The sequence below is a fragment of the Lithobates pipiens genome, unplaced genomic scaffold (genome assembly GCF_037356315.1).
Source record: "Lithobates pipiens isolate NorthernLeopardFrog02 unplaced genomic scaffold, aLitPip1_a1.2 Scaffold_23, whole genome shotgun sequence".
Classification (NCBI taxonomy): domain Eukaryota; kingdom Metazoa; phylum Chordata; class Amphibia; order Anura; family Ranidae; genus Lithobates; species Lithobates pipiens.
In genome coordinates, this window is record NW_027507785.1 from 169,336,836 (window position 1) to 169,349,975 (window position 13,140).

Consider the following 13,140-nt stretch of genomic DNA (forward strand, 5'->3'; position numbering starts at 1 on the left):
GAACAACCTGACAAAAAAAATAAAATAAAAAAAATAAAAAACACACACAAACACACCTCTGTAGTTTACCCCAATTAACGTCTTCCCCTTCAATTATTACTTTGCTTTATTCTTGCAATGATTTTGGAAATTGAATTAAAATAAAAGTAAAGAAAAAAAAGCTTGCAATTTATAAAATCACCTTGATATGCTTCGTATAGCGGGGCAAAAAAGTATTTAGTCAGCCACCAATTGTGCAAGTTCTCCCACTTAAAAAGATGAGGCCTGTAATTATCATAGGTATACCTCAACTATGAGACACAAAACGTGGAAACAAATACAGACAATCACATGGTCTGATTTTTTTTTTTTTTTTTTAAAGCATTTGCAAATCATGGTGGGAAATAAGATTTTTTGGTGCATCCACCATTACCCCCCGTGGGATCTGAACCTGGTATTGGCGCTTCAGAAACCGCCATTTGAAAATAGTTTCCCGTTGACTCCTTCCCAGAAAGTGGTCTTTCTAGTGGCCATTACATCGGCCAGGAGGGTTTCGGAACTGGCGGCCTTGTCCTGCAAGTCGCCCTGTCTGGTTATCCGCAACAGTCTTTCCTGCCGAAGGTAGTCTCTGCGTTTCACATCAATGAGGACATTGTGTTACCATCTGTGTTCTAAGCCGACACATCCTAAGGAGGTGGCCCTTCATGCTCTGGACGTGGTTCGGGCTCTGAAGGTGTATTTATCTGCCACGGTTCCCTTTCAGAAGTCACTGTTTTTCGGTGGCTGGTCCACAGAAAGGCATGGCGGTCTTGTGGGCCACCATTTCCAGGTGGATAAGAGATTGTACCGTAGTACAAGCCTACGCCTTGAACGGGCAGGTGCCCCCCTATCCGGTCACGGTCCACTCCCCGAGGGCAAATCGGAACGTCTTGGACCTTCCCACATCAAGCGCCTGTCGCTCAAGTGTGTAAAGTGGCGACCTGGTCGTCTGTCCACACGTTTACAAAGTTCTACAAGGTAGATGTCAGTGCATCAGGTGATGCCTGTTTTTGGCCGCAAAGTTTTGCAGGCAGCTGTATAGTTGCAATTGCATATGCAATTTTTTCTTTCCTGTTTTTTTGGGGTAAAAACGCAGTACCTTTTTAAGTTAATGCACTGTTGCATTTGTTTTTTCAGTTTTTGGTGTGGTTTGAGGGTAGTGCTTCTCTGTTAAGGAGCACCCAGTTTTTTTGTGGTGGTTTTTCCACACTGTAGTTTTTTGTGGGTAAAGTTTGCACTAGCTCCCACATGCCATGGTGGATGAAGTTTTATGCCGTTTTCCCACCCCTAGTTTTGGCACTGCTTGGGGACGTCCTAATGGTATAAAAAGAAGTGATGTCAGTTGGTGAATATAAGAAAATGGGATTTTTTTGTACTCACCGTAAAATCCTTTCCTCTAATTCACAAACTGACACAGCACCCGCCCCTCATTTTTCTTTACGTTATACTGCTTGACGACGTACTGAGGCTGCAGTAGCATGCTTGAGGGGTTGTTGCCTAAGGGACCGCCCCTTGGGCGGAACTAGAAAGTTCTAGTTTTATTATCACATGTTAACATGTAATGCCTAGTCTTCTCCTGAAGGTGGCATAACAACCCAATGGTATAAAGAGAAGAAGCTGTGTCAGTCAGTGAATATAAGAGAAATAAGTATTTTGTCAATATCAAAAGTTCATCTCAATACTTTTTTATATATCCTTTGTTGGCAATGACCAAAGTCAAACATTTTCTGTAAGTCTTCACAAGGTTGTCACACACTGTTCCTCCATGCAGATCTATAGAGCAGTGATGTTTTGGGGCTGTCTCTGGGCAACACAGTTTCAACTCCCTCTAAAGGTTTTCTATGGGGTTGAGATCTGGAGACTGGCTAAGCCACTCCAGGACCTTGAAATGCTTCCTACGAAGCCACTCCTTCGTTGCCCGGGGCGGTGTGTTTGGGAACATTGTCATGCTGAAAGACCCAGCCACGTTTCATCTTCAATGCCTTTGCCGATGGGAGGTTTGCATTCAAATCTCACGATACATGGCCCCATTCATTCTGTCATGTACACGGATCGGTCGTCCTGTTCCCTTTGCAGAGAAACGGCCCCAAAGCATTTTGTTGACACCCCCATGCTTCACAGTAGGTATGGTGTTCTTTGGTTGCAACTCAGCATTCTCTCTCCTCCAAACACGACAAGTTGTGTTTCTTCCAAACAGTTCTACTTTGGTTTCATCTGACCATATGACATTCTCCCAACTCTCTTCTGGATCATCTAAATGCTCTCTAGCAAACCTCAGACAGGCCTGGACATGTACTGGCACTGCAGGTTCTGAGTACCTGGCAGCGTACTGTGTTACTGATGGCAAATTTGCATAAATAAAATGATCTAAATTACCTAAAACATACATATCTCAAAAACAGATTCATACATGGTGAAATGTGAATCAAGAAAAAGTGAAATTTCTGAAAAAAAAATGGTATGGTGAAAAATGTGCTAGTCTAGTGACTATAGCATAAATAAGGTGAGAGACAGAAATAAGGGTGTCAATATTGAACAGAAACATCAAACAAGGATTAACATGAATGAATGAGTCCGAGTCCAAACTCAGAAAAATAAATAAAAAAAATAGTAATTCCTGAAAAATTTGCTAGTATAATAACTGCAAAACAAAAGACCAAAAAACAAAAAATGGTGAATTATAAAGTCCATAGAAATCCAATCAGACATGCAGTCCCATTAGACATATGGGGGATTTCAATCACCACCACTGTAAACAGGGGGAGGCTTACCAGATCTTATTGACTTGGCAGGGCTTACACCACCCAAGTCTACAAAGCTTATTAGGTTGAACACATCTGTTGGAAACAACTGGTCCTAGATCTGTATCAATCGACCTTGGACTGTCACTGAATAGTAACTTGAAGGCTCCAATCATCGTGAGGTGGGTGGAAGGTAAATGCCAGGAGGGATATATCATGCAATGAAAAGATGGGCTAACATAGCGTGATACCCTATAAAAAGATTAAAAATAGGATAAAACACAGATTTGTTAGAGTAGAAAAAGGCATGTATCTAACATAGTGATGCAAACAGGAGGTCCAGCCGACATTTAGACTCCCTGGTCGTCATCTGGGAGCCATGCGAGAGTGTTTTATCCTATTTTTACTAAAATCGCCTTTTTTTTTTTATAGGGCATCATGCTATGTTGGCCCATCTTTTCATTGCAGGATATATCCCTCCTGGCATTTGCCTTCCACCCTCCTCACTATGATTGGAGCCTTCAAGTCACTATTCAGCGACAGTCCAAGGTCGATTGATACAGATCTAGGACCAGTTGTTTCCAACAGATGTGTTCAACCTAATAAGCTCTGCAGAACTGGGTGGTGTAAGCACCCCCCCCGTTTACGGTGGTGGAACATTTTTTTCCCCTTCACAGTTCATACTGGCGATTGGATTTCTCTGGACTTTAGAATTTACAATTTTTGTTTTTTGGACTTTGTTTTGCAATTATACTAGCACACGTTTCAGAAATTACAAAATTTCCTGAGTTATGACTCACATTCATTATGTACTAATCCTTGTTTGACGTGTTTCTGTTCAATATTGACACCCTAATTTTTAGCTCTCAGCTTATTTATGGTATAGTCACTATACTAGCACATTTTTCACCATACCTGCATTTATTCCAGAAATTTCACTTTGATTCATATTTCACCATGTATGAATCTGTCACATTTATATCATTTATTTATGCAACTTTGCAACCTTAGCGCTGCACTTATTCAGTTTTTGCTTTTTTTCTACAAGCTGTGCTGGCTGCTAGGTTGCAGGTTCACAGAGCAGTATTCCTTTAACTTTATTTCTTTTACTGATGGTAGCCTTTGTTACGTTGGTCCCAGCTCTCTGCAGGTCATTCACTAGGTCCCTCTGTGTGGGTCTGGGATTTTTGCTCACCATTCTTGTGATCATTTTGACCCCACGGGGTGAGATCCTGCGTAGAGCCCCAGACCAAGGGAGATCATCAGTGGTCTTGTATGTCTTCCATTTTCTAATTATTGCTCCCACAGTTGATTTCTTCACACCAAGCTGCTTGCCTTTTGCAGATTCAGTCTTCCCAGCCTGGTGCAGGTCTAAAATTTTGTTTGTGTCCTTTGACAGCCCTTTGGTCTTCACCATAGTGGAGTTGAGTGTGACAGGTTGTGGACAGTTGTCTTTTATACTGATAAGTTCAAACAGGTGCCATTAATACAGGTAATGAGTGGAGGACAGAGGAGCCTCTTGAAAAAGATACAGGTCTGTGAGCCAGAAATCTTGCTTGTTTGCAGGTGACCAAATACTTATTTTCCACCATAATTTGCAAATAAATTCTTTCAACATTAAAAAGGACGCTTCAGTCATCAAAATCTATTTAAAAAAAAAAAAAAAAAAAAAATTCCCCCGACCACCTCAGTAAACTAAGAAAAATAAGCACATGTAGTCCTTTAAGTTATCAAATGCACAACTTTGCTGCCAATCCAAAAAGGGGAGCATATTTAGAGAAGTTACATTTAATAGTCGGCTGGCCTCTTTCCAGTCGTACAAATCTAGCGTTCCTATGATTATCGAAGTTAACCTATGATTTCCACTGATAATGCTGGCTGTGTACAGGGATGTCCAGGAAGGCTCAGAATGCAGGTAGTGTGCGTTTGGGACATTATTGGATTGTGTGCATGTACCACTTTATACAAGTAGAGACACAGCTGCATATGCCAACCTCCACCTATTCATGTCTATGGGTGACTGTACATAGTACCAAGACATCCCCCCAGGCACCAACTGCAATTTTTACACCATTAAGTTTGTCAATATTAAATTAAAAAAAAAGGCATTTTTTTCATAGTATGGTCTTGGAAACAAAAAAAATTGCACTGGAGCAAAGCATACATTAGCCTGAACCAAGACCAGGGGAATTATCAAGGCACCCAAGGCTAGTGCTAAGGGATCCTTGTTAAGCACAGAGGTAGTTATTGAATCTGGATCCCAGGATTGCTACATCCCAAATCATCCATTTTGGACATGTTAGACTGAAAATGTGTTGTGGGTGAAGGGCCTCATTTCCCTTAATACCAGTGGTGCCTGCTGAGGTAGTTCATTTTCAACTGCCAAGATGAACTGCAGGGATCATTGCACACAGTTTTCTTTCATGAGATTTTCTGGTTTGCTTCCTTCAAGGCTTCACCCCAATTAGGTTTCCACACAGAACTGGGGTCCAGTGTTGCAGAGCCATTCAAACTGGTTTGAGCTCCAGGATGTTGATAGTGAACTTCCATAGGTGACTATGTTCCCTGGACCATGAGGGACTCGGACACCCCTCCCCAGCCTCAATGACTAGCATCGGTTATCACTTTTCAGTAATTGCTAAGGAAAAACTTCCCTATTGTTAGAACGGAGATGGAGATCCACCTAGTTAGGCAAGGGGTAGGTCAAAAGTGCTTGCTTGTTCCACATCAACAAGATTGCAGTGTTGGAAATGCACAAAGTCCAGAATAGGTTTGAATAAAATCCTTTGAACCTGTCTTGTGGGGATACAAACTACTCCCTGGGACAAGAGATGGTCAGGGCATTTGACTGTCCTTGGGCTTTTTTGGTTGATTTCAGACCCTGTTCACATTTCACATAGCAGGACCAGTATAGGGCAGCCCATTACCTTGAAATGGGCTGCCCCATGTGCGTTTGTTGCTCAAAAGTCAGCCCATGCACTTGTTTGGATAATGAGCTTCATGCAATTTTGTCAAGTGCATTTTACGACAATGACCACATGACAATTGTGGTAAAAATCACACTGCTTTTGGGAAGCCCTGAATGGCACCCAAACTCTAAGTTTGCTGCAATTTTAACCACTTAAAGTGGATGTAAAAGCATTCATCGCTAAACTACTGCCACAGTGCTCATCTCCAAGGATATCCATTCCTCCTGCATGTATCCTTACCTGTCAAATATCTCCCGTTTGTAGCACTACAAAACTCCAGAGCTCGGTGGGCAGAGTTGAGACATCAGTAGACTCCCCGTCCAACTCTACACTCCCCTTGGCAACATTTTCTCCTGTGTATCTTACACTGAACTTCTGGTCTCGTGGATTATGCCCCATGATCACAAACATCCACTCAAAACCCAGAAAAGGCACCACAGGATTTAAACATGCCCAATCGTGGAGGGGGGGATAGGTCTAGAGAAAAACCTATTTCTGTTTTTATTTTACTGAAAAAAAAGACATACAAAGGGTTGCTCAGAGCTGTGGCCAGTCTTGTGGCAAGACTGGGTGCAGATTACATGAAATCCTATACTAAAAAACGTACAAGCATTTTACACTTGGCACTTACAAGTTAAAATTAGGTTTTTGCTAGAAAATTACTTAGAACCCCCAAACTTTTTTCAGACACCCTAGAAAAAAAAAAATGACAGACGTTGCAATACTTTGTAAGACCGCTGTGCAAATACAGTGTGACATAAGCATTTTTTGGGGGAAAAGCACTTTGAATTAAAAAAAAATAAAAAATAGCCTTTTTTAATATTGTGAAAGATAATGTTACGCCGAGTAAACCGACACCCAACATGTCATGCTTCAAAATTGCGCTCGCTCATGGGATGGCGAAAATTGACACTTAAAAATCTCCATTAGGCGAAGTTTAAAAATGTCTACAGGTTACCAGTTTTGAGTTACAGGGGGGGGTCTTTTGCTAGAATTATTGCTCTCGCTCCAATGATCATGGCAATACTGTGTGTGGTTTGAACACCGTTTACATATGTGGACGTGACTTACATATGTATTAGCTTCTGTGTAAAGGGGAAAAAAAAAAAAAAACACACCTCATAATTTCTTCACTGTCCCTTTAAATAAATAATAATTTTGGATCACTTTTATTCCTATTACAAGGAATGTAAAAGAATAAATAAATGACAGGATCTCTACTGTGAGATCTGGGGTCAAAGAGACCTCAGATCTCACATTTACACTCAAATGCAACAATAAAAAAAATTCCCCTTTAAGACAATTGGGCAGAATGGAAGTCAAACGTCCCTTCCGTCAGCCAATGGTATGAAAGAGTGGGGGCCATCATGCCCTCACACGACTACATGCCTCTGAGGGTAAAGGACAGGATAGTCCCGGCCGCTAACGACTGCTCCGGTAAGTGAGGGAGATGACCAGGGAGCGGTGGGAGGTGGTGGGCACCTCACCCGCTGCTGAAAGTAGTGATCTTGTGGCGAATCCATCACAGAGGATACTTATCTGAAAGCAGACCACCTGCTGTTTTTAAAAATCCCGGGCTATGACAGCTGCTGCCATAACAGTATTCAACGTCAAAGTACCGTCGTATGACAGTGAGCGGTCTGGAAGTGGTTAAATCAGTGGGAGGGAATGAGGCCTCAAAGAAGAAAGCTTTGAAACAACCACTTGAACAAACAGGTCCGAGACATCTGTGGCCCAGAGGTGTAAACAGACATGCCCCCATTCTTAAGCATGAGGGCACCAACCCCTTTATTTGGAAGAGGGCCTTGGGGAAGACATGATGGGCTTTGGTCTTATGCCAAAAAGGTGGCTCAACTTATGTTTGGAAGCTGAAGCAATTAGGTGCTCTGGGTTTTGTGGTGGTAGAGGCTCCCAATGAGGGGAGGGGCTGGGACTCTTCTGATGTGCAGGTAAAACCTTCCCTGCTGTGATATCTGATGAATTGGTCAAGTGCTTCTCCAAAAAGAGGCCTTCCTCGAAAAAGCATACACGCAAAACAATTTAAAATTACATTCATGTGTCCAGGCTTTTAGACAAGATTCAGCACATTGGAATATAGAATAGAGCCATTCTGGAAGTTTATTGAATGAAAATGTTCTTGGGCATCCACACAAATGATGATTAGAGCAGAGGGTAATTTCTGCAATTGCTCTGGTAAAGCATGATGCTGAAAAACAGGTTTAACCTCTTAAGGACAGCCCCACATACATTTACTGTGGCATGTCGGCCCTTAAGCGCAAAATCACGTACCTGTACGCAATTCCTGTTGTCGACTCTGGGGCACATGCCACGTTCCCGACGTAGTTGAACACAGCGAGATCGTTCGTAGGAGAGGCAGAACGGCTGTCTGCCTATGTAAAGAAGGCAGACTGCTGTTCTGTCAAAGAGGAAGAGAAATCTTGTGTTCCTGCTAATCAGGAACACAGATGTTGCTCTTCAGTCAGTCCATCCCCCAGTGTTATAAAAAGGTCCATAAATCTATCCCATAGTTTGTAGATGCTATAACTTGTGCAAACCAATATATGCTTTTTGGGACTTTTTTTAACCAAATATATGTAGAATACAAAATTGGCCTAAATTGAAGAAATTAGATTTACTTTTGTGCATATGTTTTATAGTAGAAAGAAAGTTTTTAAAAATGGCCTGCCTGTTTATAGCTCAAAAAATAAAAAACCACAGGAGGCGTTCAAATACCACCAAAAGAAAGCTCTTTTTGAGAACACCAGGACATAAATTTATTTGGGTACAGCATGCCACGATCGTCAGTTAAAGCACAGTGTTGCATCGCAAAAAATGTAATGGTCAGAAAGGGGGTAAAACCTTCCAGAGCTGAAGTGGTTAAAATTTTTGGCTATACTTCTACGGATCATAGACGTGCAGTTCATTCTGCACTCCTGCGATAAATTTTCAGTTGACAGCGGGCTGAAGCATGCCATTGGCTGACATCACAGAGCCGGTTTAGGCTCTCATCGATTTATATAGTGCCAACAGTTTATGCAGCACTTTACAACATTAGGGTAGACATTACAATATAATTCAATACAGGGGGGAAACAGCCCTGCTTGTTAGAGCTTACAATTGAGGAGGGAGGGGTAAGTTATACAAAAGGGTAATCGCTGTGGGGGATGAGCTAATGAAGAAAATAGTGCAGTTGTTAGATGGAGGCAGGAAAGGTTTCTCTGAAGAGGAAGGTTTTCAGGGATCATCTAAAAGTGGATACATTTGGAGACCTTCTGACAGATTGGGGTAGCGAATGCCAGAGGACAGGCGAGGCTTGGGAGAAGGTGATGGAGTTAGAGCAGGAGGTCTTAGGAGGAACGAAGAGGGCAATTAGGTTTGCATTTTGAGACTAGGCTAGTGATTTAGCTGGGGGCAGAGCTGTGGATAGTTTTAACTTGTTAGTATTTTTGAATTAAATTTGTTGGGCGAGTGGCAGCCAATGGAGGGATTGGCAGAGAGGGGTAGCAGACACTGAGCGGTTTGTAAGGTGGATGAGTCTGGCAGCAGCATTCATGCTGGACTGAAGGGGGGATAGTCTATTTAAAGTTAAGCCAATGAGGAGGGAGTTGCAGTAGTCAAGGCGAGAGATAACCAGGGAGTGAATCAGGAGCTTTGTGGTTTCATTGGTTAGAAAGGGATGTAGTTTAGAGATGTTGTGGCAGCAAGCTTTGGAAAGGGATTGGATGTGGGCCCGAAACCGTACCTTGGGGGACAGAGAAGGGGAGTGGAGGAAGTAGAATTGTAAGCGACACTGAAGGTTCATTGGGATATGTAGGATGAGAGCCACTGAAGAGCACAGTCACGGAGACCAAGAGAGACTAAAGTTTTTTTTTCAAGCGGAGGGGTTGGTCAACCATGTCAAAAGGCAGCTGAAGGGTCCAGCAGTAGGACTGCAAAAACCAAAAGACTATTCTGTAGTTAGTAGGCAATTTGTAAGTTTTAAAAAGAGCAGTTTCTGTGGAGGAGTGTTGAGGGAAAAATCCAGATTGAAGGGGATCTAGAAAGTTATTCTTAATGAGGTGGTGTTCACTCAGTTGGTTGTAAACCAGGCAGTCAAGGAGTTTAGAGGATCATATGGGTGGCATCCACCCAGAAGCTTGGATATTCAGAACCTGTATTCAAGGAGTACTAGATGGTTTTGGTCATGTTTTATGTGCAGTTTTTTTTATATGTATACATGTGATTGGGGGGGGGGGGGGTTGGGCAGTGCCTGGTATTGAAGTGGTTAAAAGTTTTGCAGGTCTCCTCACATACAGAGCATAGAGCTGCACAAACCAAGGATTTGGCGGATGGCTGCAGTGAGATTTCACATTAGCAAGCACATTCTCAAGAAAACTTTTGCAGCTTACTCCAATATGTTCTTGCATGTCCACTTTTCCCTTCCGTGACCTCATCTACAACAGCATTATTTGGTAGAAAATAAATAAAAAAAAAAGACATTTGAGCCCTGGGCAAAGACTGGGTTAGAGCTGGTTCCTGCTTTGGTGCAAGGGTCGAATTACCACTCAGATTGAGTGGGCTTTCTGCAGTGATGTTCGCCTGCAGTTTTGCAATGGCTCCCACCACAGCCAGTGAGGGTATTCCCCTGTAGGGTACTCCGAGTAGGGGGGCACAATATAGGGAAAGTAGGTCTAGGAGAATGCATAAACCTGGGTGTAGACCGCCCTGTAGTGAATCCTCATAGCGAAAGGGCAGGAGGGAGGAAGTGCCTGAATACCATATAAGGGATCTAGACAGAAGTGGTAAAATGTGCAACCTATGGTGTGATGTAATACTAGGTCATCCACCTGAGACTAAGCTCTGAGTGGTCAAGTTTTTGCACCATATTTGAATTTCACACTGTAGTGAATGTGAAAATGTACAAAGGAAGAGAGCGCAAATCTGCCCTAGTGCAATACTGCTTTTAATTAGGGGAAAAAAAAAAACACACACACACACACGTCGTATTTTGCAAAGGGGTTAAATACTTATTTCGCTTATTTAAGTTTTATAAATTGATTTGCAATTTAATAAGTTAGATTTTTTGTTATCCTGTCTCTCACCGTTTAAATAAACCTACCATTAAAATGATAGGCTGATCATTTGTCAGTGGGGAAATGTACAAAATCAGCAGGGGATCAAATACACACACACCACCCCCCCCCCCCCCCCTCACTGTATAGAACTCTGGCTGACTACACATTTCACTAAGCACCAAGGCGAGCACCCATGCAGGATACACTGCCCAAAGCAACAGCATGGGGCCCAGGTACAGCTCCCAAGGTTTACCAAGGTTGTGCTGATACAGATGCAGTGTTACTAGAAGAAAGCAAGTAGTTGAATAGACAAAAAAAAAAAAAAATAATAAAGTTAAGCCAAGCATGATCTATCCATAAAATTAGGTCCATCACATTGGAACACTAGCACAAAAAAACTCAGCGCTCACAAGGAATGGGGTAGGGAGATGCTTAGTGGGCATATCCTCAAAAGTTTACCAGTGTCCAATCACCTGAAGGTACAGGCCTATAATCCAGGGTCTAGAAATACTTTGCCTTTGTCTAGTACTGTAGAAGATATCAGGTTATATCACAAGACGGATATACATTGCTCTGGCCAACTATCAAGAACCCAGCTGCAGTGTACCAAGTTTGGAGAGGAAGTCTGCTGTAGCCATTAGGTTTAAGGACTTACCGAAGCTTGCTCTTAAGAGTGTTCACCTCCCGATTCAGGGCTTCTGCCGTTTCTGTGGCATCTTCAAGTTCACGCTGCAGTTTGCGGCGCATTGCATTTGCACGCTGTGCTTCTTCTTCGGCCTCCTCCACCTGGCGTTTCAACTGTTTCATTCGAACGTTGTTCTTTTCAGCCTGGTAGCAAGATTCATACTTTTAAATCTTGTTCAAGAACTAGACTGTTCCACAGAATAATTATATTTAATTTCTTACCTGATCTTTGTATTGCTCTGCATTGCGCCTTTCATCCTCCACCTGCATCAAGACATCCTTTAGTTTTTTCTCTGTACGGCGCACTTGTTTGCTTGCATTCTGTCTTTCCCTGTAAGGGACACAAACATTGAGGTTGAATATGATTTCTTTCATAAGGAATTCAATTATGTTAAGTGTCATACAGCAAAGATCAGTTCTAACTAGCCCCATACCCAATTATCCCTACCTTCAATTGCTACTCTCACAAGGCTGTTCCTGCCACTCTGGGCTGAAGGGAATTTATAATCTGGTACTAGTATGTTTTTAATACAAAATTACTGTATATACTCATTTACTTGCAGACTAGGGAGCCCCAAAAAGCAATCTGATAGATATTTCAGAGGGCTGGTGAGCAGCAGCCGCCCGGCATTCAGGAGGCGATACTAGCTCCTAATACCTGAATTTATTGAGAGCTGAATGGGGATTTTGTTTGTAGATACTCATTCAACAATGAGTTATATTTGCTGATGCTGCTACCGGTTGATTGTGACAGGGGTACAATTTTTCCCACATGCGTACAGGCCTTGGAAGCTGCATACTATTTTAGGCAGGTGGTCAGACCCAGACTCAACCAATAGCCCTTTACCACCCCCAACAGATGCCATGTGAACAAGGACCAATACGGCGGGGGTTGCCCACATGACTGCAGCCATGATCCTAGCGTTTTTTTGTTTTTAAAGCCAGTGGTCAGCTTTCCATTAGAAGTGAGCCAAGTGACTTTACAGCTACCTGATCGCTTTTATAGCACTTAAAAGGGCCCCCTGCTCACTCCCACTGCCGTTTCCAGGTTCTCTCCCAACACAGGGGAGCCTGGGGCCGCTGTAAGCAGTCAGAATGGCTGCGCACAGAGAAGACTGATGAATGAAGCTGGAAATTTCATAATTTCTGGTTTCAAGTTAGCCTTTCCCTGGCTGGTACAGCCAGGGAAGAATCTGATCAAACAGATCTATTTTTTTTTTTTAGAGATCTATAGGAACAAAAACAGATCAATGTTTGATCAGATGCTTTAAAAAGAGAAGGAGAATTTAGGGGTCTAAAACCCGTCTCCTCCCTAAAGCGTACCGATCACTACCCAAAAAACTCCCATTCTCCTGTGTTCAAGCACAAATGGAAACATGCAAGTCCGGCACGCATATGTACACGATGCTTGCACCACACACGAGAAATTGCCATGAATGGATTGGGCAATAAAATTGTATTTATTATTTATTTCAGTTACTTATATAGCGCCATCAATTTACATATACATTCACATCACAATTTTATCACCATAGCTCACGCTGAACTCCCTGTAAGGCTTTTAAATGGTTGCCTATGGAAAATTTTAGCTACTGGAGTTTGTCAGTTTTAATATCTTGACAGGTTTGGCATCTACACAACTTATTGTATAGCACCCTGCCAGAAAACTTTATG

At 42.4% G+C, this 13,140-nt stretch overlaps 1 protein-coding gene across 1 annotated transcript in view; it reads right to left on the minus strand.

Moving 5' to 3' along the window:
- The window catches only part of MYH9 (myosin heavy chain 9), a 157,278-nt gene that overhangs the window by 1,615 nt on the left and 142,523 nt on the right, over positions 1–13,140 (minus strand). The window contains exons 39-40 of the mRNA XM_077452590.1: positions 11,689–11,797; positions 11,438–11,610 (exon numbers count right to left, since the gene is read on the minus strand). Coding sequence (XP_077308716.1) covers positions 11,438–11,610; positions 11,689–11,797 — 282 coding nt within the window. The remainder of the gene's footprint in view (positions 1–11,437; positions 11,611–11,688; positions 11,798–13,140) is intronic.